Consider the following 26,007-nt stretch of genomic DNA (forward strand, 5'->3'; position numbering starts at 1 on the left):
TTACTCTTTGTGTGACCTGGAGACAGATCAACTTCCTGATCCATTCCCCACCCCTTCCCATCCCCACCAACCTAGTCCTAAAGGGTCAGAGATGAGGTCATCCCTGAAGACAAAGCCTGGAGGAGAAGTCACTCTCTTCCCAGGCCTCTAGGAAAAGAAGGCACACCTCCCACACGCATTCTCCACTCTAGGAAAGTAAAGAAGAAAATATATTCTCTTCTCCCACAACCAGAGAAAGAAACTGAGACACGGGGAACAACCCGTAGCCCCATCCCCTAGCCTTAATCAATCAAAATTGTGTAGAGATGCTCCCGTTCCCTCCTTATAACCAGGGGGAAAGCAACTGGCCTCTACCGGCAGAAAGTGCGCGTGGGTCCCCGGCAGAGGAGTAGCAGAGATGTGGACCCCCAGGAAGCTGAGGATGCCCACCGTCAGTCTCTGCTGTTCCCCGCCCCCACCCCCACCTCCACCACCACCCCCCACCTCCACCCCCCCCCCACTGGGAGAGGCTGAAAGATTGCTGACTCTGGAAGAACCTGGGCCCTCTGGGGATGACCCCTCCCGGAAGTGACCCTTCCAGCCCAGCCCTGGAGCACGTACCTGGAAGCGGCCAGGATCTCTCCCAGAGAAAAGTGTCTCCAGCAGGATCTCCCCACTCTGGTCGCCTTGCAGCCAGGAGACTTGCTTCTTCCCAGGAGGAGAGATTCCTTCTTGATATAGGGCGGAAGGTGGCCCGAGACCTGGGAGGGGGGGCGGGACGGGACTCCATGGCTAGGGCGGAGGGAGAATCCCCCAGAACGCACATGGCTGGCTTCGGAAGTGGTTCCTCCCGGCTGGCAGAGGTTCTGGGCACACACCTGCAGGCCTGGCAGCCAATCAGAGCCCAGCCTCCTGGCTGAGCAAGGAGGCGGGGCCGCCCGCCCAGAGACCATAAATAGCACCTAAGCCTGGAATGAGTGCTATAGAGAGAGAGCACACCTTCCCACCTGGTCAGTGGGGCCACTTGGACGCCCTGTCCGGGAACTTTGACACTACCAGGTGTCCCTGGCAGCGGAAGGCAAAGGCATCTGGGATACCCAGGGCGGCAAGAAGAGGGACCTGCCACGGATCTGGAAGGAGCCGGGGAAACTCCCACGGGAAGACTCGGGAGCCCAGCCAAGTGGCCAGCCCACCCTTTGGCCTGGAGGGCCAGGCCGGGCCCCAGCTGCCACAGCCGGAAGCCCAGGTAAGTCTGCCCACCCGGGCCGGAGGGCAGGGCCGGGGGTGGCCTTGGGACCCCCGGCCGGGGGAGGATTTGGGGGGCTGGCGCCCAAGGATGCCTTCCTTTTCCAGCCCCAGCCAAATGGCCCGGGAGAGCGAAGGAGCGGGCAAGGGAGTGACCTCCAGTCAGGAGTGTAGTTAATGAAACTCCCTTATTAACAAGCTATCAGACAGTGACAAGATAGGGTGGGGAAGCCCAGATTTCTCCCTCTCCCCCACCCTGGGCTGGCCTGGCCCTCCAGGACATCTCTACGTAACCAGAGATCCTGCACACCGTCACCCCCAAGTCACCCGGTGACGTCACGTCACGTGCAGGGGAGACTCGGCTCCCCTCGCCCCTTTCCTCATCCTTCCCCCCGGGACAACTTTGGCAGGTGCCAAACGCTGGGCCTCTTGGAATGTCAGGCATGCGGGACCGGACGGCTTGGAAGGAACCAGGCTTTGCTTTATGCCAGAGGGAATACCCGGACTCCCATTCAGGGTCCAAAATACCAGGGACCCCCGAGGCCCTTTCTTTCTATTTTTATTTTTATTTTATTTATCTGTTTATTTATTTATTTAATTTTATTGAGGCAATTGGAGTTAAATGTCATGGACTTCTGGGACTATCTGATGAAGCTTTTATTTCATTTTATTTGTTTATTTTATTTTGCTGAGGCAATTGGGGTTAAGTGACTTGCCCAGGGTCACACAGCTAGGAAGTGTTAAGTGTCTGAGACCAGATTTGAACTCGGGTCCTCCTCACTTCAGGGCCGGTGCTCTATCCACTGCACCAGCTAGGTGCCCTCCCTGCCCCGCCCCACCCCCTTTTCTTTGGAGTCTGTTTTGAGGGATGGTGCTTTTAAGCAGATTGTGATTTTATTGCTCAGCATAGTACCCAGAGATATCTGAGGGCATGGAACATGATTTCATGGCAGGAATGATGTATCTAGAACCCAGGCTCAAGCTTTCCTCAGGTATTTGCCAGCTGTGTGATCACACTTCCTGGGAATGAGGTACCAACGGTCACAGCATGAGCTGGCTGGGGCAGGGGAAAAGGGGAATGATTTAAAGGAAAACATTTAAGGCTCTCAAACTGTGGCTTTTCAGGCACGTGGAAGTAGATTTTTAGGGGATTGGTTAACTTGGACTAGAAAAAATGCTCACTTTCTTTAGACTGGCTTTCTTTGTCATACTGTGTTTTATTTTATTCATTTAAAAGCATCTTCCTGGGGGCAGCTAGGTGACACAGTGATAGAGCACTAGCCCTGAAATCGGGAGGACCTGAGTTCAAATCTAACCTCAGACACTTAACACTTCCTAGCTGTGTGACCCTGGGCAAGTCACTTAACACCCCCCCCCCCCCATTGTGGTTGCTGAACAACCACAGCAAAAATAAATAAATAAATAGGAGCTTCTTCCTGAGAAGGGGTCTCAAGGCTTCATCAGATTGTCCCAGAGAACCATGGCATTTTTTTAAAAAGTGGAGGACCTTTGAACTAGAAAAATGGCTCTCCTTTGTGTTTAAGAACCATAATAACTGGGTTTACAAACTACTTTAATCATGTTATCTCATTTGAACCCTGAGGGCTGCCATGTCTGCTCTCTAGTCACCGTTCATTTTGCTTGTTTTCTGGTAAAACTCATGAAATCCTGGGACCACAGACTTAGCGCTGAGATAGATTTTATCATCCCTCTTATTTTATAGATAAGAAAACAGAGGGGGTAGTTGACTTGTTCGGGATCACACAGCCAGCATCTGAGGCAGGATTGGAAGCTCAAGGTGCTCCATTCATCGTTGCCTGAAGTCCTATCCCACAGGCCTTTGTGTGACTACTTGTGGGGAAGGCTGTTGTGGGGGATGCTTTTTTCCTGGATGCTTTGCTGATCTCAGCTGCCCTTTCTGAGATACTTATTTGGCCCGCGTTCTGGGAAGCCCAGAGCATAGCCGGGACTGGGGCTGGAACCAAGCAGCCCGGACCCTTGACTCTTGCTAGGGTTGGAGACCAGGTGACTTTTAGAAGCCCGGGGCCTGGATGCCCCCCAAGTGTGGCTTGTACTGCCAGTCCACGTGTCAGGGAGTCACCCTGTTGGCAGCAGGCAGGTGACACTGTGACCGTCTCAGTCAGCCGGAATCCTGACTTAACTAGCTGCTACTCTTACCTGTGGCTCACCTGGTTTCTTAGGCAGAGATGGGGTGGAGAGGGGGAAGGGCTGGGGTGGGGGGAGCTGGCTGGGGCTGGGAGAATCCTCCCCGAGGGGCCCCAACCATCCTTACCCACCCACCCCTCAAACCAGCCGCCCGCTTCTGGGGAAACTTGTTTAACCAGAATAATTAGGGCTGGGCTAGCTTGGTAATGGCCACATGGTGGCTGCCCATAAAGCTGGGAGGGAACAAGACGAGCCCCTCTTGGGGTGGGGAGAGCCACTGAGGGACCCACCCTCATCCCCAGAGTTGCCATGGAGACCAGAGAGAGTATGATCCCACGAGCGGCATCCTCTGCTTTGGGATGGCAGCCAAGGAAACCGAGGGACCGAGCCTGAGGCAGAGGGGAGTGGGAGAGGGTAAAGGTGAAGCTAGATTTTATCCAGAAGCAGACTGGATATCTACCTGGAGGGTGATTCCAGAGGATCCAGTTAGGAATTCTTCCCACTCCTCCCTCCCTAACTAAAAGGACTCCATCCAAGTAGGTCCCAAATATCATTCAAGGCCCTACATTGTTTGAGGAATCAGGTTCAGACCAGAGGAAGTGAGGTTTTCATGAGAGAAAGTTTGGGAAGGGAGGGGGACAGAGTCAAGAACACTGGGTATCTGGCTGGTAAACCGCAAGGGGCACAAGAAGAGCTGAGCTAGGGCTGTCCCACTGACTTCCTAAGCTTTGCAGAGCCACCATTATCCTCTCCACTTGACAGATCAGGGTCATGCCCGCAGCCCCACAAGCCCCTGCTACAGCTTCCCATCCATCATGGCCCTGAGCGGGTCATCGCAGGTCAGGAAGGCAGAGGGCAGAGGCCAGGACACCAGGCTAGAGAAAGGATGCTCTCCAGAGACTGCGTCTCCATCTGGGGCCGTACAAGTGGCTCTGTGGGCCAGTGGCCTTCTGGGACGAGAGAGCAGTTCCCAGGCTTGGGACTCAAATCCCACTGGTTGTTTTTCTCGATCCTGAGTCACCGCCAGGGTGTCTTCCTGACCGCATCTGGGATTTTGTGGCAGATATCGTCAAGTAGTCTGCCATTTCCTTCTCTAGCTCATTTTACAGATGAGGAAACCAAGGCAAACAAAGTTAATAAGAAAATTGAGACCCAGCAAGGTTGGGCATCACCCACACAGGCTGCCTCTGGCAGAGATGGGCTTTGAACATAAAGCCTCTGACTCCAAATTCAGAGTTTTCTCTACTGTTCCGGCTGCCTCTCAGTCCAGAGGAGTTAGGCTATTTTAGAAATGGCAATGGCGTGTGACTCTGGGCACAGAAACAAGACCACAGGCAGCAGGTAAATGGCACAGTGGGCTGAGCACCTGTATTCAGGAAGATTGGACAAGGGACGTAACTTCTCCCTGCCTCAGTTTCCTCATCTGTAAAATAGGACTAATAACACCTTCCTCTCAAAGCTGTGAGGGTCAAATGAATTAACATGGGCAAAGTGCTTTGCCAACCTAAAAGTGCTCCCTAAATGCTAGCTATTTTTCTTATTCAGCTTTCTGTGCCTCAGTTTCCCTATTTGTAAAATGGGAATAAGTCTACCCATAGCCACTCCCTCACAAGGTATTGTGAAAAAATCCTTCCCAAACCTTAAAGTTGTGAGCTGTTGTGCATGTGTGAGTGTGCACACTTGCCTATTCATGTTTGCTTGACTCCAGGGACAAGAGAGAGACTAGGGAGGCTCCTGCCCCTGGAACCCCTGTAGAGAGGAGCACCTGGCAGGCAGGGAAGGAAGCAGGGATGCTGGTTCTCAGGGCCGGGAGGGAGGCCTCCCCAAATCCTCCAGGTGGAAGAGATGATTTCCTGCCCCAAGAGAGTCAGTCTGTTATTACAAAGGTTGGCTTTGAGATCTGGGCACTTGGTGTCAGACCAGAACATCAGGCTGGGCCAGTTCCTTTGCCAGGAGACAGGAAATGCACCCTTCAGAAAAGCCTAGACCTTGTAAAACCTGCCCTTAGCCTGCCCAAAGCCCTCACCCGCACCTCAATGCATAGAAGGGCAAGAGCCGGCCCGGGGGCTGATGGAAATGGCAGAGGAAGGGAGGCGACGGGAACAGCTTTGAGGTCTTGCCCTCAGACGTACCTTTCCAGTCTGGGAGCGGGCCCACAGCTATTTTTAATATTCCCAACTGCTCCCAGGCCCACATTACTGTCAGGGGCAGAGTACAGGTATTATCGCCCCATTTTTCAAATGGGGGAAACTGAGGCTCAGCCACATCATAACTGAGATTTGAACCCAGACCTCTCCTTCCTGCAAGGCCAGGGCTTTTTCTCTAGAGAAGCTTCATCCCCATCAATAGTATCATTTATTACATTACAGTTACTTCTTAGTGGTGGACACATAGAAAAAAATACTTAAAATAACTAGCATTTATAGAACAGGGCAGCTAGACAGCACAGTGGATAGAGCACTGGGCTGGAATAAGGAGGATCTGAGTTCAAATCCAGCCTCAGATACTTACTGTGTGACCCCGGGCAGGTCACTTTACTCAATTTGCCTCAGTTTCCTCATCTGTAAAATGAGCTGGAGAAGGAAACGACAAACCACTACAGCATCTCTGCCAAGAAAATCCCAAATGGGGTCATGGGGAATCAGACAGAACTGAAACGATTGAAATACAATTTTATAGAGTCCTTTATAAATATTATCTCGTGTAATCTGTACAACAATCCTAGGAGTGAGGTGCTATTATTATCCCCATTATACTGAGGGGAAAATCTATATAATGGGGAAACTGAGGCAGATAGAAGCAAAGTAGCTAGTAAGTACATGAAGCTGAATTAGAACTCAGGTCCGGGTCTGTATGTACCGTGGCATCTTCCAGTGCCGCCCTGGTTGCTAAGCCTCGATTCTGGTTCTATTGAAGCGGACAGCTCGGTTCAGTTTAATGTAATCCACAGAGGATTTACTCTGTATTTATTATACCTACTATATGATATATTTAAGTCCCTACTATGTGCTAGAGACAAAAACAAAGCGACTCAAAGATCACAAAAATCACAGAATGAGAGCTGGAAGGGAACTTCTTGTGTAATCCCCTCACTTGACAGGTGAAGAAATTAAGGTTCGAGAAATGAAACGACTGCCTACTTAGCACAGATGGAGAGAAAGGTCAAATTTGAACCCAGATACAGTATTTCCTCATTCTAACGCAAAGAGAAGGTGATTTAGGAGCTGGGAGAGAGAGATGAGGGACATCAGGAAGGAGAAAGTCCCTGAGCTGGGCTTTGAAGGAAGCCAGGGGTCCTTGCAGGAGCCCTTGAAGGGGGAGTGCACTCCCAGCTTTGGGGACAGTCCATCCAAAGACTGGGGAGGGAGAATGCCATAGAGAGAGTGGCGTGCCTGGCACTGTGTAAAATCGGCCCTCTGATCGGCGGCATCAAACATGGTTTCCACTCTCCGCACCCAAGAGTCCAATCCACTTGTCGCTTTCCGTTTATTCCATAGAAATGCCCCTGAAAAGATCCCAGGGCACTAAGTCAAGCCCTCAGAGGGACTTGGAGACCTCCAAATCCTACATACTCAATTTAGAGTTAAAGAAACTGAGACCCAGAGACTTGAAATGATTCCACCAAGGTTCCATGGGTAACAAATAGAAAAAAACTCAGTTCAGTTTAATGTAATTGAGAGTATTTACTCTATATTTATTATACCTACTATATGAACTATTTAAGTACCTACTATGTGCCAGAGACAAAAAACAAAGCGACTCCTACCTTCAAAGATTGCAAACATCACAGAGTGAGAGCTGGAAGGGAACTTGATGGTTTTCTTGTGCAATTCCCTCACTTAATGGTAAGGAAATTAAGAAATTAAGAAAAGGGGAATTCTGAACTCAGATCCTCAGATGCTAAACTGGAGCTGGCAAGGGCCCATTTGTTGTTGATTCAAACCGACGCTGGGATTTCCCCCAGACTGTTTGCAGTGGGTCGAAGCCTTGACTTCAAATGAAGGCTCTTGCAATCGCATCCACCCGTTTCTTAAAAGAAATATTTATATTTTCAATCAGATTTCTCCATTGGCTCCCAGTTTCATGCCGCCCCCCAAAAAACACACACGTACCTATTGCCCTCAGTGTGTGAACAAATCACAGGCAAGACCAACGGGCGTTCTTTAAGCAGTGGAGAAAGAGCTTTGGTCTGATGGGGAAGACGCACGCAAACAGATAAATACAAAAAAAAAACCTATTTGGGATACAGAGAAAATAATAAAAGGAAGGCACTTAGAATGAAGAGGGGCGGGGAAGGTTTCCTGTGGCAGGTAGGCTCACATTGTTCAGTTTAGGGCGACAATCTGTGACCCTGTTTGAGATTTTTTTGAGTGGTTTGCCATTTCCTTCTCCTGATTATTTTATAGATTAGGAAACTGAGGCAGACGGGGTTAAGGGATTGGCTTAGGGTCACACAGCCAGTAAGTGTCTGAGGCTGGATTTGAACTCGACCAAGATGAGGCTTCCTGGAGATCTTTAGATTTAAGGAAAACAGGGGGAAGGAGGAAGAACTGGGGGAAGCAAGAGATGGAGGGTGTCCAGTTGAGAATGACTTCCAACAGTAGAGCTCTGTGGGAGCGCCTTCCTTTGACTCGGGGGATACTCGGAGAAGGGGCTCTCGTTACAGAGAGGGCCACGGGCTGGTGTGAGAGGACGCTGAGTCAGAATGTGTCCCTCTACGTGAGACACACTGTTAGTCAAATGATGGGTCACATGCAATCATTCCCAGATCTTGTGCTCCTGAGGAGTCACAGAGCTGCAATTCTCTGGGCTTTTGATGAGCCAACTCCTCAAGCATGGAGCCTGCCCTATCCTTGCCGGGTTCCCACAGGCACCAGCAGCCAGGGCATGGCCACAGGTGTGACTGTCCCTTTCTGGAACCCGCCCCGGTGAGGAATAAATATTTGTTGATCCTGATGACTCTGTCACTAAGTGAGGTTCAAACAGGTTCTGACCTGAGGAGAAGGTACTGGCGATGGACACAGCCTGGGTGCTAACTAGGGTCTAGGCCAGTCTGGCAAGGCCTCGGCAGGCTCACTAGGAGCTGTCAGGTCAGTAAACACTTATTAAACTCCCACTGCATACTTGGAACTGTATCCTTAGAACTCTGCCAATTTGTTGGGGATACAAAGAGAGGCAAAATACAGTCTCTGGCTCCAGGGAGCTACAGTCTGGTAGGACAATTTGTAAACAACTGTGGTCAGATGATATAACAGGATAAACTGGAGATAAGTCATCGGGCTGGAAGGCACTGAAATTAAGGGAGATTGGGAAAGGCAGTTGGAGGCAAATGAACAAGCATTTATTAAGCACTTACTGTATGCCATGCATTGTGCTCAGAGTGAGGCTACCCAGAGTCCCTGCTCCAGGAATTCACAGCGGGGAGATTCACCAGCATTGAGGGATTGGGAGAGGCTTTTTTGTAGAAGGGAGACTTGGAGGGAGTCAGGGAGGCTAGGGAAGGGAGGTGAGAGCCCTTTGGACTCATTTAATATGTATTATTTTAGATAGAGCAAAGCCTGGAGCCAGCAAGATCTGAGTTCAAGTGTGTCCTCAGATACTTACTGTGAGCCTGGGCAAGTCACTTTACTCTGTTTGCCTCAGTTTCCTAATCTGTAAAATGAGCTGGAGAAGGAAGTCGTAGACCACTCCATTTTCTTTTGCCCAGGAAGTCCCAAGGGAAGTTACAAAGAGTCAGACATAACTAAACAACAACTTGGTTGTATTTCATTTTACAGATGGGGAAACTGAGGTCAGAGAAAAGTGACTTGTCCAAAGTCACAGAGTAATGAGGATTTCAGCCAGGGTAATCTGGCCCCATATAGGATCTCATTATGTTAGAGCTGGAAGAGATAGCCATTCAGTCCAATCCTCACCCCCCCAAAAAAAATTACCCTTCCTACTAATAATAGCTAAATAGAGCCATTTGCTCATTTTCTCTCAGTGCATTAAATCCTCGACAAGGAGGCTCACCCAGCCTCAGACTGAAGACCTCGGGGTCAGGTGTTGGAGTCAGACCAGCAGAATGGAAGGGTGCTATGTATGTGCTGGATTCAAATCCAAACACGGTGAATTGTATGAGCTTGGGCAAGTCACTTCCTATGGCTGGCCCTCAGTTTTCTCAGCTTTAAACTAGGAACACAGTGGTCCATAGTGAAGCGTTTTGTAAACCCCATGTCCTCTTGCCTCCAGACACGTGTCCCTCAGTGCCCTCATTATCTCCGAGGCACCAGAGATCCCTCATCACCTGCTCTGTTCTAGGCCTTGGCCAGTCCCAGAATCCCCTAAGGCAGGGCTATAAAAGAGTCCAAAAGGGAGGGAGGAGGATCTGGGGGGAAGAATCCAGAGTGCTCCGGGACAGATGGAGGGGGAGAGGTTTTGGGACAAGTAGAGGAAGGAGGGGCATTCCAGGCTTGTTTGATCACCCTGAGGGAACTAAGAGACTGCAGGTAGAGTTTATGCAGGAGTCATCATCATTATCCTATTGGCACAAAACGAATTTCTCAAGCACTTTTAATTTATGCTCTCACTGGAGGCTCCCAAGCACAGGCTCACTTGGGCATGAGCCCACTTTACAGATGGGGAAACTGAGGCTGAGAATAAGTGAGCATCAGAGGTAGGATTGACACCTGGGTCTTCTGACACCCAGTCCGGAGCTAAATGGACTTCATCAAGAGGTTGGAGTTGTCCAGTACAGGACAGAAGAAGTTTTTGGGTATTGTCTCCAGGCACATGGGAGCCAGTGAAGTTTTTGGAGGTAGGGAAGTTCAGGCTTTTGGACTCTGACCCAGATTTCCCTCTCTCAGGTAGCCCCTCACAGCTGACTGAGATGAAATCCCGGGAGTTCTGCCCCTCCCCTCCCCCTATCCCCCAAACCCACACCTAGAGTGCTTAGTCATTGGAAAACCGAAGCTCGGGCTTGGGAGAGGAAGGGGAGGAGAACTAAGGTTTCTAGGGCCTTTAAGGTTGTTAGGACACTTTGCCTATGTTAATGATCTGGTCCCTGCTCCAGAAAGGAGGTGCTATTAGGGCTAGGGAGTGGACTTCTACTTTCATTGACCCAGAAACTCCGTCTGACCTTGTAGATCTGCACCCTTCTTGTCTCTGAGAATTGCCCAGGGTGCCCAGAGTTACCCAGACCAGCGTTAGGGTCATAGGTGAGAACAGGCCTGCTCCTCTGCCACTAAAACTCTCCCTTACCAGGCCATGAAACGGTCTGGATGACTTGGCCAGAGTCACTCTTGGTGATTAATTTGGGAGCTGAGGGGGCGGGGGCGGGGTGGACCAGAGCAGGGAAGGTCCAGCAGCGAGGAGGTCCGTGTGGCTCCAGTATCCCCTTTGCACAGGGGACGGTAACCCCGTCTGGGGAATGGAATAGTCCAGTGAGGGATGATGAGATTGGCAGCCGCGCTGAGCGGGAGCGGAGTATTGGAGAGATGGGAAGCGACAAGAGTTGGATGGGGACCAAGGCTGGGAGCAAGGGAAACTCCAGGTTAAGACCCTGCTGTGGAGACACACACAGCACATGCGAGGAGCAAGGGAGCTTGACAGGATGGGAGGGATGGGCTCAGTTTGGGACGGGTGGCCACGTGTCCTCCTTCAGGTTTGGGGCTCCGCGTCCCCATCTCTCAGCTCAGACTAGGGGCTCCCGAGAAGCTGCTCTCCTCCTCCTAGCTCCCTTCTCGCCCTTGGCCAAGGTCACTGTTAGCCCTGTAGCCTGGGCAGGGCACCAAGCTGGAAATGAGGAGGTGATGAAGGAGAGATGGAAATTCCCCCCTCCTCACCACCATCACACACACACACACACACACACACACACACACACACACACACACAGTCACACACGGAAACAAGGACTTCTTGTCTCTCCAGTCAATGCCTTCCAAACTCCCCCAGAAAAATCTCATGACAATTTCTGTGACGGCCCCCCCAGCTCCCCTACCGTCTGTCAGAGTACCCCAGAATACAGGGAGGCAAACCAGGCCTTGGCCTCGGACCTGGCTTTGCCTCCCTCCCTCACTTAACCAGCTGAAACTCTGGGAGCTGCTTGGGAAGGATCGGCGGTCCTGTAGTGACCCTACACACACACTCACTCACTACTTTTGGAGAATGACAGCTCTGGCTTGCTAAGGGGGGAGTAAGGAGGGTTAGCAAGAGCTATAGATACCTTCCCTTTCACCTCCTCAGGGCTAGAAAATGAGGGGCAGCGAGGTGGTGCAGTAGCTAGAATGCCCTGAGTCAGGAATCCAGACGTTTGCCAGCTGTGTGATCCTGGTCATGTGATGTAACCCAGTTTGCCTCAGTTTCCTCATCTGTAAAATGAGTTGGAGAAGGAAATAACAAAGCGCTCCAGTCTCTCTGCCCAGAAAAGCCCGGATGGAGTCACAGAGTCAGGCGTGACTTAAACGGCACGACCACAGACTGAGAATTTCAGCTAAAGGGTGTCGTTCTCACGGGACTTGGCAGGTTCGAGACAGGTGTGGATCGAGCCGGGAGTCCGGTCCTCGGAGGCACAGCTTGTAACATGTTAGTCCTGGACTCCGGTGGCAGGTTCAGATCCTGACAGACACCGACACCACCTTCAAGCTGAGGGTCTCCAAGTTATTGGAGTAGAATGGGACAATAAGGAGGATCCCAGGTACACGGGGCTGCTGCTAGGCTCAAAGGAGAGAATGAATAGCCTGTGTGTGTGATCCTGGAGACGTCCAAGGGGTCCAGCGCCACCCCCTCACCTGCACCAGAGGGAGGGCAGTACCCCATTGGGACAGAAATAACTTGGGCATAGGCAGGACTGCCCTAGAATGGGGGCACAGGGAGCAGGACAGGGGGTGGGGTGAGGACTCGGGATGAGAGTGGAGGGAGAGGAGGGAGGGGCCCTCCAGTCTGACCCGTCTCTGCTTTGTCCCCCCAGATCGGAGCCATGTCATCCACCCAGCAAGTGTGGCACACGGCGGTGCCCCCGCCATGCCTGAGCAGCCCCACGGCGGTGGTGCCCATGGTGCCCGTGTCCCCTCCGGCCCCAGGCTCCCCCGAGGACAAATCGGAAAAGGTGTCGTCCCCGCTGGAGTGCTCCATCTGCTTCACGGGCTACGACAACATCTTCAAGACCCCCAAGGTCCTCTCTTGCACACACGTTTTCTGCTTGGAGTGCCTGGCCCGGCTCATGGCGGCCCAGCCCATCGGGCAGTCAGAGGACACCATCCCCTGCCCCCTCTGCCGCCAGCCCACGGCCGTGCCGCTGTCCGGCGCCCCCGCCTTGCGCACCAACCAAGAGCTGCTGGCCTCCCTGGCCCCCCACCTGCGCAAGGAGGAGCCGGTCTGGATGGACGGCAGCAAACTCTGCTACAGGCCCCCCCTGCCGTCCAGCACGGCCGAGCCCCCCGCCTGCATCTGCCTGGACGTGGCCCTGAGCAAGCCGGAGGCCGTCCACCTGCCATCCCCCCTCCCTCCCCGCCGCAGAGGCTTCCTGGCCAGGTGTTCCTACTGCAGTGACTGGAAAAGGATTTTCCTCACCATTGTGCTGCTGATTATCCTCTTCTGCATAGTCCTGTGGCCGGTTCAGTGCGCCCTCAAGACTGGCAACCTCCGCTGCTTCACCCGGTCCCCTTCCGGCGTGGCTCACCGGCCCAATCCCTCCACCTTGCCTCTGGACGATAATTAAGCCATGCCCCCCCACTCCCACCATGAGTGCAATGGTCAGGGCTGGAGCCCTGGCCGGCAGGACCGCACATGGCCTCTGGACCTCGCCGCCCGGCCTCCTTAGCCTCCCATGGTCATCGCCCAGCCTCTACAATGGGACCGACTCTCAAGGACGCGATGGTTTGGGGGGCCAGTGGGAGAGACATGAAGTGAGGAGATAACCCTTAGCCAGGCTCTCTACAGACACAGAAACGGCAGGGCTGGAAGGGACCTTGCCCGGCACCCGGTTCGACTCCTTTATGAAGAAAGTGACGCATCCAGTGTCTCTCAGGGGGCCAGGGACAGAGTTGGGATTTGTCTCTGAATCTGCAGGTCCCTGGCCCTGAATTCTTTCTAATGGATCCTTTTTGAAAATGTGAAAAAGAACTAAGCGGGGAGAGCGGAGGGGCTAGGAAGGGGACCGAACGCACCCTCCCCCACCTCAGGACACTGCTTTGTAATTTTCTACAACTGGTATTTTATTTTTATTTGTATGTGAACATTTCACCTCTGAGGCTCCGGTGTCTCCCGGACCATCCTCTCCCTCAGGGTTGCCCCAGGCTGGGTAGGGCTGGTCCCTCCCCTGGACCCCATCCTGCTCTCCGCCCCTCCTCCGGGACCCCCATTCCCACTTCCTGGTCTGGCTGCCTCTGCCTTTCAGCCCTCCCCTTCTTCCGCCAGAAGCCTGAGCCAGACTTTCCTGACCTCCCTTACACCATCCCCCCATCATTGCACTTGTCTGAGCACATCCTGGGCATTAAACTGTTCCCATTCCCCAGTCCTCCTACCCATGATCCATCCTGATCAGGGAGGGAGCAGGAGAGGGTCGATTATCTGTCCCCTTCGTTTGTTATGTGTTTGTTAAATAAATAATTTTGTATCTGTGCCTGTGGAGGAAAGTACAACCTTGATTTTACTCAGGGGGTCCAGACCCTGCCCAAGTAGGGAGGAGAATATGGGACCCTGTGCCCAAGGGTTAGGGCCCAAGCAGCCTGGTGCTCTTCCGGGGTTCTCGGGGTTTAGGTCTAACAAGCTCTTATTGAGTGAGAAGGCAGACTGGACCGTGGCCAGAGCCGGCTTCATTGGGGAGCGCTGTCCCAGCCCGGCCTCCGACATATTTGAGTCTGAGTCTATGGCACATTCACTTGGAGTTTGCAAAACATTTTACACGCATCGCCTCGTTCCATTCTCCCAACAAGCCTGGGAGAGAAATCCTCACCGTTTCCCCCATCGCCTGGCTAAGAGACCTGGGACAGAGGGCGTGTGACTTGCCCAGAGTCATACAGCTGGGAAATGTTTGGAGATAATCTGTGAAATCAGTCTTCTTGAATCCGAGTCACAAAGTAGTGCTGATGAAGAGGAGCTCTTCACAGGTCCCATTAACACACACACACACACACACACACACACACACACACACACACTCTCACTCACACACACACCAACTGCTTCAGATGTTGGAACCAGACACTGCTGACTGAATGGACTGAGGCCAGGACTTTTCTCCGAGACAGAGATGGTCCCATTATCGTGGCCAGATGGAGCATCATTTTTGCCCTGTATTTCTAGTGTTAAGTGTAGGACTTGGTAGACAGGAAATCCTTAATAAATGTGTGTTAAATGTGTTAAAAACAAGAGAGGTGGACTTCGGAAAAAAAATGGAGAACTCTGTCTCAGACACCTTCAACGGAGATGCTGGCAGATAGTCCAGGGGATTGTGTCCTGCAGGCAATAATGGCCTAGAGAGCCTAAGAACTAGAGAGCCAGCGGTTCTCTGCAGAGGTGATAATGAAAGTGGGGGCTGGGGCGGGAACAGGGATGGATGAAATCAGTCAAATCCAACAAGCTTTTATTAAAGTGAACAGTAAAGAGAGGAGAGTCTGTGACAACAGCTGAGAGAGAGACAAAAAAACTGTCTATTCTTTTTTTTTTTTTTTTTTTCTCTGAGGCTGGGGTGAAGTGACTTGCCCAGGGTCACACAGCTAGGAAGTGTTAAGTGCCTGAGACCACATTTGAACTCGGGTCCTCCTGAATTCAAGGCTGGTGCTCTATCCACCGCGCCACCTAGCTGCCCCAAGAGACAAAAAAGCATAAGCACTTAAAAGTGGGAGGAAGGGGAAGGAAGAAGATGGGAGGAGCTAGAAAGGTAGGAAGGGTGCTATTATTTGTCCATCATTTGAAAAGGACCGGCGACAGCATGAGGGATGTTTTGACTTGTGTGTGAATTGTAGGTAAGTCCAGGAGCAGGTTGACTGGAGATGGCTGCAGACAGATGGTGATGGCCCAGGGTGCCGTGCTTGGCGTCTCTGACGTCTGGCCAAGCTCTAAGCTCTCCACAACGCCCATTCCAGCAGCCACCATGGCCACTGGAACAAACTGTCTTATCCACCCATTCGTTCAGTGGAAATCTTTTCCTACTTGGGGCAGATGCCCCTCCCCAAGTTACAATGGATTTGAAGCCCCTCAGTTAACCTCAAACTAGTTTAGTCTGTCTGTCAAGTGGCCACTGTGCACACTATAGCTTCTTGGAGCCACAGGAGAGAACTGCGTAAAGGTGAACCCCAAAAGTGGATGAGAAACCCCAATAAGGGCTCAGCAAGTCCTCCCCCACCAGAGGTCCTGGTCCTCCCTGAACCTCCCAGGGGAAGAGGCAGTTTCTTCGATGCAAGTTTAATAGGGAGGGAAAAAATGAATTGGGAGGATGGACAAGCTTGAGTATCGCATCCAGAATTCCCCTGAGCTAGGGTGGCCCCACTTCAAGAGGCTTGGAGGACAGACTCCCATCTGAAGAGACTAAAAACAACTCTTCCTGGGAAAAATAAGCACGAAAAGAGCTTGTGGGTGTGAAGTGGGTTGTGGGCTTCCTCCCACCCTTCACGAGACTGTCTTTGGGTATCCCCCCACCCTCAAATGGTGCTCTCCCCATCCCTTGCAAGGCAGATGAGACGGCTGTCCAGAAAAGATGCACTCAGCATCCTCGGGAGCGTGGGTGTCCAGGTGAACTAGGGAAGGGCAGGCTCCGGAGTCCTGCCATCCACCTTGATTCCGTCTTGGATAAGAGGTAACGTCCTCTGTGAACCCGTCTGATGCTGGGGAAGGGGGCAGGGCAGGGCACCAGGGCCACCTCAGATTCCCTGGACACCGGAAAAAATAAATGCCCAAAGCTGACACTGTGAGAAGGTCCAGCATTTATTAGAAATAGTTAGAAGGGACCCATTGTATGCTGGGGCAAGGTGAAATCACTGTGGGTGCCATCTCTGGGGAGCCGCAGGTACCTGAGGAGGGGGGGACAGAAGCAAGGCCCCTCACCCTAATTCATACACACCCTTGCCATGCAGTCATAGGGACAGGCACACATTCAGAGTCAGCCACATATCTTCCTCTCTATTGATGGGGCCTGGCACACAGTAAGCACTTAATAAATGCTCGCACACACGCACACGCACAGTCCCCGCACGCAGTCACAGACACACGTCATCAACACGTAGCGCATGTTCAAAGGCTCGGTGTCGCACATTCAGTCATACAAACACACTGCAGAAGACCCCGAGACCCCCCCGCTTCACACATGTACACCCCTGACGGTCGGGCTGTTCCCATTCCTTTGAGATGCAGGGTCCGGTGCAGAAAGACAGAGAAGTTGGGGCTGGGCCTTCCCTCCCTAGGCCCCAGCCCTAGCTTAATCTCACAAGGAAAGGGGGAGGGGAGAGTACGGTCTAAGAAAGGGGGACCCCAGCCCTCCAGAATATATCTTCTTGAAAAGGTCTAGTCCCTAGAAGTCACTCGAGCATTTTTTTTTCTTTTTACAAAACACCCCGAAAAATTCCTTTTTTACAAAACCCCAACCAGGAAAAGCCTGCAGCCAGCCCGATGTCGCCAGGGCGGGGGGAGCCCAGTTAGCCCTCAGACCACGTGCTCTCCCCGGGACTTCCGAGCGGCTTTGTGCCGCAGGCTCCGGTCACCACTCGGGGGACTCTGCTCCAGCAGCAGAGGACGGACAAATGGACAGACGGGTGTGGACGTGACCAGCCCTGGGGACAGGAGGGAGCTGTGAGTCTCTCCCCGGGGCCGGCCCACCGCCATGCCCACCCACGCTCCCCCCGTGGGTACCTGGGAGCTCAGCCTTATCTTCCTACGTTGCTCAGCCCAGACACAGAAGGAGCCCTAACGTTCAGGTTCTCATAGATGCAGGCGGAATCCTCGCTCATCCTGGCGGGGGAAGCTGGCTCTCAGACCCAACGGAGAAGGGGCTTCTGGGTACCCCAGACCTGGCATCTCTCCCTTCCAGCCCCCACCCACCACCAAGTCTGATCCAGTGTCTCCGCCCCTACAAGTCTCCCCAGGAGACACTTGGCTTTTGGGGGTGGGGGTGAGTTCACTCAGGAGCCCGGGGTGACCCAATAAGGCCCATGGTCATCTGCTGCCCCCTGGTGGGAACCTCGGCTACAGCTGGGGAGGTGCCACGTGGGCGTGTCTCTGGGCTCCCTCTCCCCAAGTGACCTCACGGACAAGTTGGGTCCCGAAACCCACCAGCCGCCTCTCAAGTCCCCGTCACTCCCCCCTATTCCCCACAGGCCCCCCCACCCCCACTCACACAGACTGGGCCCTGGAGGGTGACAGCCCTTTGCTTCTGGAGGGGTCCGAGGGTGGGGAGCGAATGTTGAGATATTCCCGCTCCTTCCGCCTATTGCGCTGCAAGATGGGGGGCAGAGGTCCGAGGTCAGCATGGGGATGATAAGGGCGGGGAAAGAGCTGGAAGGGGGAGAAGAGACCGCAGGGAGAGGGGGAGGCAAGTTTACCCTGATGGGGCCCAGGGGGCCTAGGAGGGGCCCTAGGAAGGACTGAGCGGGGCAGGGGTCCGGTCACCTGCTCCTCCTGCAGCCGCCACTGCTCCCCTTCGATGTGCCTCTGCACGGCCATGTAGACAAACTTATACTGGGCTTCCGTCTGCACCATCCCCGAGCGCTGCTGCCGAACCCGCTGGATGGTCCTGGGGATGTCGATGTCACAGTCCAGCCCTGGGGGGACACGGGGGCAAAAAGGATGTCACCTCTCGGGGCACAGGGGCAGAATCCAGCGAGCACACGGAAGTCATGGTAGGAGAAGGGAGGGGACCATCCAACAGAGCCTCCCTCGGCCCCCTCTGTCCCATTTCTCAGACTTCGTCAGCATCCGGCCCCGTCTGGCCAGCTAGTCCCATTACTCCAACGAGCAGATCCTCTCTCTGCTCCCAAGACCCCCCCCAATCCTCTGACGCTCCATTTTGGGGGCATTTCTCTGAGCTCATGGCGCGTCTCCCACAGGACCACAGTCACGGGTAGGCGGGATCTTGTCTGTCTAAGGTGTTGGGCCTTCCCCTCCCCCAGAGCCCAGCTCAGTAAATTCTGACGGACCGCTATGAAATTTAGGACCCGGAGGTTGGGACGTGGGGGTGCTGGGAGCTGGGGAGGGGCCCTACCCTGCCTGCGGATGGTGTCCACCAGGATGTCGATCACGATGATGGTGCCCGTGCGTCCAATGCCAGCGCTAGGAACAGAAGCGGGTCACTCCGGAGGGCACCTCCCCCCGTGCCATCCCCCCAATCCCCAGCAGAGCCTGGGGCCCAAGTACCTGCAGTGCACCACAATGGGGCCAGAGCCTGGGACGCTGCTCTGGGCCTGGTTCACCTGGTCCAGGAAGCTGAGCACGCCGCCGGGTTCCGTGGGGACCCCGTGGTCCGGCCAGCTGAAGTACTGGTAATGGGTCACCTTTCTGGGCTGTTCCTCCTGGCCGGGGCGAGGGAAGAGAGGCCCTTCTCAGACTCCCGGCTGCCTTGTTTTGTATAAACTGGCATTTGTTGTAGCCCAAACTCCCCACTTTTCAGTCCAAGAAACTATCGCCAAAAGTAACCGGCTCGTCCAAGACCATTTGTCTTTCCTGGATCCCCTGGGAAGAAACCCTTACAAACGCTCATCGACTCACAGAGGAATGGATAAAGACAGAGTCGGATCCGGGTCTGGATCCCTGATCTACCAGAACTCCTCCTTGAGCATGAGCTTGCTGAGGAAAAGAACTGCTGTCTCTGTCCCCCTTGCACTCCCCCCTTTCGCTCCCCGGCACGTCCCCTAAGTTGAGAATTGGGAGGATGGAGAGACGAGACGCTCCTTCCCCCCCCATCCCTTCCACATTGAAGCTGCCCTTCTCCTGCCCCCCCAGTGGCCACCCTCCCTTCAGCTCTGCTAGGGGGCACTGCCAGCTTACCAGCTGGCCCCTGAGCCTCCTCCCTCACCACACTCTCAGGCTCCCCCCATCCCTCCCGCAGCGTCACCCTGTCCGTGCGCCCCATCTCCAGCTCCCGGACGTAGTATCCCTGGGCCTCCCTCTCCGACACATGGCGCACACGCACGCAGCCAAAGTCCTTTGTGCAGTGCTGATCGGGCCAGTAGCGGAAACACTTGTTCTGGGGGTGGGAAGAAGACCGCGGTCCTCAGTCTGCGGACGACGCGACTCGGCCTCCCCCACCGCCCACCAGAGCCCGCCCCCTCACCCGTCCTCGCTCCATCTCCTTGGTGGTCATGACGATGACATGCGTGTTCTCTTGGTACACCATGGCCCAGAAGTCATTGACTGTGGTCTGCAGGCAGCCCTGGGTCGCTATATATACCTTGGCAGGCTCCTGGCTCTGCCCGTCCTCAGGGATGCTCTGAAAGAGGGTAGGTCACGGGCACAGTCAGGGCCACTGGCACAAAGGTGGCGAAATGGACACCGGGGGCAGGGATGCCCGGGAGGGGCCCAGATCACAACGGCTGCTGAAGAAGGGAGGTTGGCAAAAAAAGTGTTTCAGCTTCCGAAGACAAAGGAAGAGTACAGGGGGCAGCTTGGCAAAGCCCCTGTGTTTGGGAACTCTGAGGCAAAGGGGATCGAGAGTGAACCCCAAGCCCAGAAGAGGGAAGGCACCCGGCCGCTGCCGCTTTAGCCTCGCTCTAACATCAGCAAGGAAAGCAGGCCTCCACCCGAGATCCCCTAAGGGTCCCTAAACTTGGAACTGGGAAATGCCTTCGAGGCCATCTCATTTTACAGAAGGGGAAACTGAGGCACTGAGCCAGGTCACACAGCCAGTTAGCTGCAGAGCTGGAATTCAGACCCGGCCAGAGCTTTCTCCACACTCTACACATGGATTCCTTTGTACAAACAAGGTCACAAAGTCCCTTGGAAAGATTTTCTAGCCCAATTCTCCCCACATCCACCCCTTTAACAGATGAGAAAACTGATAGCCAGAGAGGGCCAAAATCCCGAGGTGACTAAGCAGTCACGCCAGGCCTCTGACTTAACATTCTTTTCACCAGACCTACATGGTCGCACCCCAAGCTCTGTCCATGGCAACAGCAGCCGGCAAACACACTCACACACCTTAATGTAGTTGGCGTTAATATAGTCGGCCCCTGGCACACTCCCGTCCACGTCTCGGAGGGTCACACGGGTGGTATCAACTGCAGGGGGGGAGAGAAGAGGGAGACGGGAGGTGGAGAAGTTGGGAGCTGGGGGGGAGGTCCCCGGCTGCACACTGGATGCAGGAGCCAGGGTCTTGGGTCCCCCTCTGCCCGTGTTTGACAAGGGCAGCCATGGGTGTCAATGTCTGAAGAATACATGTGTACATTCAGACGTGTCTGTGTGGGAAAGTGGGTGTGTATTTTGGGGGGGATGATGGGATCGATTAGCAGTGGGCAGGACGGGTCAGAGAACCAGCCACTGGAGGCCAGGGAGAGGAGGAGTCTTGAAGCAGAGGGGCAGGTCTGCAGCTCCCCAGTCCCCCCCCTCCCCGGGGCCCGTCCTGAGGTCCTCACAGGGAAGAATGTTCTTGTAGCGGTTCTTGGCTTTGTTCTCGGGACGCTGACCCTCCTTCCGGGGGTACAAAAGCTTACATTCCTGCTGCTGCAGCATCTGGGGAGATGAGACCCACCAAGGCTCAGCCCTGAGCTCGGAGCTCGCCCGCCTCCGGACCCCACGTCCTCCTCTCAGCTCTCACACAGAACAAAATCCGCCCTCGCCCCTTCATCTCCAAGGCCTGGACAAGCCATCAGTCAGTCGGAACTCCAACAAGGAACCGGTCAGGATGTGAGCCCAGGGCACAGCTCCCCTGCTGCTGGGTCTGGGGGCTTCAGGGGCCACAATCGGGGCAGTACCCAGACCTTACCTCAAACTCCTCCCAGAATCCCTGCTTGGCCTTCTCACTCTGGTCCGCCATCTTGTTGAGCTCTCGGACCCGGTTCTCAATGTTGGCTGCATTTATCCTGGTGGCATTGAAAGGCTGCAGGAAGAGCGGGCTCAGGCTTAGCTCGGCCGGCCCCCCGGTTCCCCCTGGCCCAAGTTCTACCAATCCATGTCCCCCAGCACCGGGGGCTGCAATAGAGGAACATGGAAGGACCAGTGGGTCCTTCTTGTCCATCCTCCCCATATGTTCCCAAAGTACAGATCTAACCACATCCCTGCACAATCCCAAAGCCTTCCGTGACTCCCTACTGCTCTGTCATGAAAAGCAAGTCTGACCCGGAAAGCCCTCCACAACATGTTCACTACCCACTTCCCAGGCTCACTTCCCACAACTCCCTTTCACACCCTCTAGGTTCCAAATATATCTTAACTTAGAGCCTCTTCTCCCCCTCTGAAAAGTCCTCGATTCCTGCAGGACTCAGGAGCCACTTCCTACAAGAAGCCTTCCTGGATTTCTCCCAGTTTTAGTATTCTTTCCCTCTTCAGATTGCCTCATTTTTATTCCTCATCCATCCCTGGGAGAATGTAAGCTCCTTGAGAGTGAGCATTGTTTCTTTTCTGTCTTTCTATCCCTAGCACCCAGCATGATGTTATACGGTTATACAGTAGTCACATAGTAAATGCTTGTTAAAAGAAATGAGATTGATGGCGGATCTCTACCAATTCTGTGATTTAGCCATCCAAACTCCCTAGGACTTTCTGAGCCTCTTCTAAGAGTTTCTTTTTATTTGAATGTAAGCACCTTGAAGGCAGGGGATGATTGGGTTTTGTCTTATATTTGCAATGCTTAGCATACAGTAGGCACCTAATAAATGTTTACTGATTTCTGTAGCTCCAATCCCTTTGAATCCCAGAATTCAAAAGCCAGCTACTCTACTCTAAACCAGATAAAGAAATTACCAACACCCATACATCCCTAGCACATAGTGATCCGGGTTCTGGGCAGAGTTCTCGAATGAGAGGGAGTCTGCTACTTCCCAGAATCCCATGGACACCGGGACGGCCTGCATCTGCCTCTCCGGAGCTCCCATGGCTCCCAGCTCTGCCTGCTGAGACCAAGCAGAATGGCGCTAATCCACCTTTTACATGATAGAAAAGGCTAGAGGACCGTTCAATGGATGTGCTGTAATGGGGATGAATGGTTAGACTAGGTGACCTCAGAGGTCCCTGCCGTGCTGACATTCCGAGATTCTGGGGCAGGCAAAGGCTCCTGTGATTATTCAGTCATTTCAGTCACGTCCGACTTCACACCCTGTTTGGGGTTTCCTTGGCAAAGATACCAGAATGGTTTCCCACTTCTTCCTCCAGCTCATTTTACAGATGAGGAAACTGAGGCAGACAGGGTGAAGTGACAGTCACACAGAGAGTGGTTTGCCATTTCCTTCTCCAATTCATTTCACAAATGAGGAAACTGAGGCAGACAGTGTGAAGTGACTTGTCTAGGGTCAGACAATGAGTGCCATTTCCTTCTCCAGTTCATTTTACAAAGGAGGAAACGGAGGCAGACAGGGTAAAGTGACTTGTCTAGGGTCAGACAACAAGTGCAATTTCTTCTCTAGTTCATTTCACATAGGAGGAAACTGAGGCAGACAGGACAAAGTGACTTGTTCAGGCTCACACAACTCGGAAGTGTCTGAGGCCACATGCTCCCCAACTCCAGCCTGGCACTCTATCCACCACTTCATGCCGCTGTTACAGCCAAATGCTAGAACAACTGCAATCCTTCTTGCCCAAAATTAATTTTTTTTCTTTTTTGTGCCAGAAAGGACCTTGAGAGTGACCTAGCCCGATCCCTCACTTGACAGAGGAAGAAAAGGAGATCCTACTGTTCTAGGGACCCTTCCTCATCCTGGTTGTGGGAAGTCAGACCCCCTTCTCATGGATGGGGCAATGACTTCTAACCCCTGAAGATCCTGAGGCTTGGCGGGATTAGCAGGTACCTGTTTGAGGTGCACAACAGCCCCAGACTTCTCCACCATGGGGTTCTTCTTATAGTGTTCCACAAGGTCCGTCAGGGTGTCAAACCGCTCCCCTCCACCCACGTCATACTTGCCATCAGCCTGGAGAGGAGATACGTGAGTGGGAGCCCCCGGTGTCCTCCCCCTCCCCTGCTGCCCACTCCCGCCCCCACTGCCCCTGCCCTGCCACAGCCAAGGGCCACACCTGGAAGCGGATCATGACGTGGGTGACCCGGGGCCGGCGGTCGCCACCATCGAGTTTGTCCAGCTCCTGAGTGAGGACCGAGAGCACAAAGTCCCCGGGCTTGCTCTGACTCTCGCGCACCAAGAAGCTGCCAGGTTTTCCCTTCTCTGTCAGCAGCTTCTCAGCCTCTTTACCGAAGAGGTGTCCGTGGTACCACCTGACAGGGGATAGAGAGGATTGTGTTCCGCCCAGGGAATGATAGGATTCACCTGGGCCAGCTCAGATCAAGGGCTGCCCCCAAATCCATGTGCCGCAATCTGGGGTTAATCTAGGAGTCATCCTCCGGCAGGACCCCACCTCCTCCTCATGACTGAAGTCCAAGAAGCTGAGAGACTGGCCGTTCCCTAGTCTGGCCCATCCCTACAAAGGAAACCTTTCACTGACATCCTTGACAAGTGCTTGTCCAGCCTTAGCTTGAAGCCCTCCAAGGAAGGGGAGCTCGCCACCTCTGGGGGCTCCACTTTGGGACAATTCAAACGTGAGGGAATTTTCCTCTGACCGTAAACCTCCATTCAGCTCTCAGACCCTTCCCTGTGCTTCTCTGGGGTCAAATAGAAGACTCTATCCAAACAGCAGCCCTTTGGATGCTCAAACTCAGCAATAGCATCCTCCCTGCTGGGCAGTCTTCCTTCTTTCCAATGAATGGAAACAAACTCACCTCGTTCAGAGCTATCTCATGAGCTCCAGGCCACACTTTGGGTCTCTCTCCCTCAGATACCTTGTCCTCTGCCCTATTTTTCATCCACAACCCCCCCATTTATATTTCAGTAATCAAATCAATACTTCCACCCACTGGCCCATCAATTGGGGAATGGCTGAACAAGTTGTGGTACATGAACGTGATGGAATATTATTGTTCTATAAACTTTAGATGATTTTAGGAAGGGCTCGAATGATTTACATGAACTGATGGGAGTGAAATGAGCAGAACCAGGAATACACTGTACACAGTAACAGCACAAATGTACAGTGACCAATTAGACTCGGTTCTTCTCAGTGATTCAGTGAGCCAAAACAATTGTAGGCAGAAAATGCCATCTGCATCCAGAGAAAGAACCAAGGAGACTGAATGTAAACTGACACATGCTAAAATAAAAATATGCAATGATCAACTGTGAAAGACTTGGTTCTGGGGCAGCTAGGTGGCGCAGTGGACAGAGCACCAGCCTTGAATTCAGGAGGACCCGAGTTCAAATCTGGTCTCAGACACTGAACACTTCCTAGCTGTGTGACCCTGGGCAAGTCACTTAACCCCAGCCTCAGGGGAAAAAAAGAAAGAAAGAAAGAAACACTTGGTTCTTCTCAGCAGTTCAGTGATCCAGGGCCAATCCCATAGACTTTGGACAGAAAATGCCATCTGCATCCAGAGAACTAAGGAGACTAAATGTAAATCAACACAGGTTATATTCACATCTTTTTCCTGTTTTTCTATCTTTCCCATGGTTTTTCCCATTTGCTCTGATTTTTCTCTCCCAACATAATTCATTAATCTAATCTAATCTAATTAGTTAATTAATTAATTAAAATCTTTAAAAGAAGAAGAAAGAAAGAAAGAAAGAAAGAAAGAAAGAAAGAAAGAAAGAAAGAAAGAAAGAAAGAAAGAAAGAAAGAAAGAAAGAAAGAAAGAAACAAAGAAACAAAGAAAGAAAGAAAGAAGGAAAGAAAGAAAGAAAGAAAGAAAGAACAAAAGACTTCCATCCACTCTGGAAAGGGTTTCGCAGCTAGTAACTGTCTCATCAACTCCCCAGACCTGGGATTCCTCGGGCCAAAACTCTCCTCTCTGGCCACACTTCTCTTGCACAAATTGTCTCATCTTATTAGATGGCAAGCCCCTTGTGGGCAGAACTCTCTCCTTTTTCCTATTTTATAGAACCAGAACTAAGAGCTGGAAGGGAAGTCAGAGGACATCTGGTTTTACAGATGAGGAAACAGTCCCAGAATGATTAAGTGGCTTGTCTGGGGTCACACAGAGAGCGAGGGTCAGAAGTGGGATGGAAACACAAGCCCTCTGTACTCCAGAATCACTCTGGGGAGGGGGCCTTATATTCCCCAGTGACTGGAATATAACACTTTCATCCATCTGTCTAACAAGGACTCAAGGCCTTCTACTGTCCTGGCTACCTTCTTTCAGACACTTAACACTTTTTCAATCTCTTTTCTTTTTTGTTTTATAATTCTTTTTTGGGAGATGCAGAAAATCAGGGTTCAATGACTTGCCCAGACTCACACAGCTAGTCAGTGTCTGAAGCCAGATTTGAACCCAGGAAGATGAATCTACCTGACTTGGTGGTTCTGGGCCACTCGGATGCCCCTTCAATGTCCCTTCTAGACCGTGGCATCCAAACCCAAACCCACCAGAGATGAGAACAACAAGACACGTCATCTGCTTGTTCTGCTTCCAGAAATGTGAAAAACTATGGGAGAGATACAAAAAAGAAGTGAACCTAG

At 52.8% G+C, this 26,007-nt stretch overlaps 2 protein-coding genes across 3 annotated transcripts in view; one reads left to right on the forward strand and one right to left on the reverse strand.

Annotated features, from left to right (window-relative positions):
* The first annotated feature begins 893 nt into the window (after window positions 1–893).
* Window positions 894–14,739, forward strand: RNF223 (ring finger protein 223). 2 transcript variants are annotated; one of them, XM_074306639.1, is made up of 2 exons: window positions 894–1,225; window positions 12,341–14,739. In XM_074306639.1, exons 1-2 carry the CDS (start codon window positions 953–955, stop codon window positions 13,088–13,090), a joined length of 1,023 nt encoding a protein of 340 aa, XP_074162740.1. In that variant the 5' UTR covers window positions 894–952; the 3' UTR covers window positions 13,091–14,739. The 2 variants fall into 2 exon arrangements, with proteins under 2 accessions (XP_074162740.1, XP_074162741.1); XM_074306640.1 differs by lacking the exon at window positions 894–1,225 and adding an exon at window positions 11,937–12,067 and having other exon boundaries at window positions 12,341–13,236.
* Window positions 14,740–16,283: 1,544 nt separating this feature from the next.
* Window positions 16,284–26,007, reverse strand: part of LOC141564308 (tyrosine-protein phosphatase non-receptor type 11-like) — a 38,408-nt gene continuing 28,684 nt past the window's right edge. Inside the window, 13 exon segments of the mRNA XM_074306637.1 lie at window positions 16,284–17,138; window positions 17,218–17,316; window positions 17,702–17,799; window positions 17,974–18,125; window positions 18,566–18,633; window positions 18,718–18,872; window positions 19,415–19,546; window positions 19,634–19,789; window positions 20,497–20,576; window positions 20,931–21,027; window positions 21,281–21,394; window positions 23,298–23,417; window positions 23,521–23,716. Of these exon segments, the coding sequence (XP_074162738.1) occupies window positions 17,232–17,316; window positions 17,702–17,799; window positions 17,974–18,125; window positions 18,566–18,633; window positions 18,718–18,872; window positions 19,415–19,546; window positions 19,634–19,789; window positions 20,497–20,576; window positions 20,931–21,027; window positions 21,281–21,394; window positions 23,298–23,417; window positions 23,521–23,716 (1,453 nt within the window). The 3' untranslated portion in view covers window positions 16,284–17,138; window positions 17,218–17,231.

This window comes from Sminthopsis crassicaudata, chromosome 3, assembly GCF_048593235.1.
Source record: "Sminthopsis crassicaudata isolate SCR6 chromosome 3, ASM4859323v1, whole genome shotgun sequence".
Taxonomy (NCBI): domain Eukaryota; kingdom Metazoa; phylum Chordata; class Mammalia; order Dasyuromorphia; family Dasyuridae; genus Sminthopsis; species Sminthopsis crassicaudata.

Excerpts from the sequence above, each read along its gene's own strand:
- RNF223 (XM_074306639.1), top strand. The coding sequence starts at position 953 with ATGAGTGCTATAGAGAGAGAGCACACCTTCCCACCTGGTCAGTGGGGC. Across the intron at positions 1,226-12,340 it reads TGCCACAGCCGGAAGCCCAG|ATCGGAGCCATGTCATCCAC; the intron begins GTAAGTCTGCCC and ends TTGTCCCCCCAG.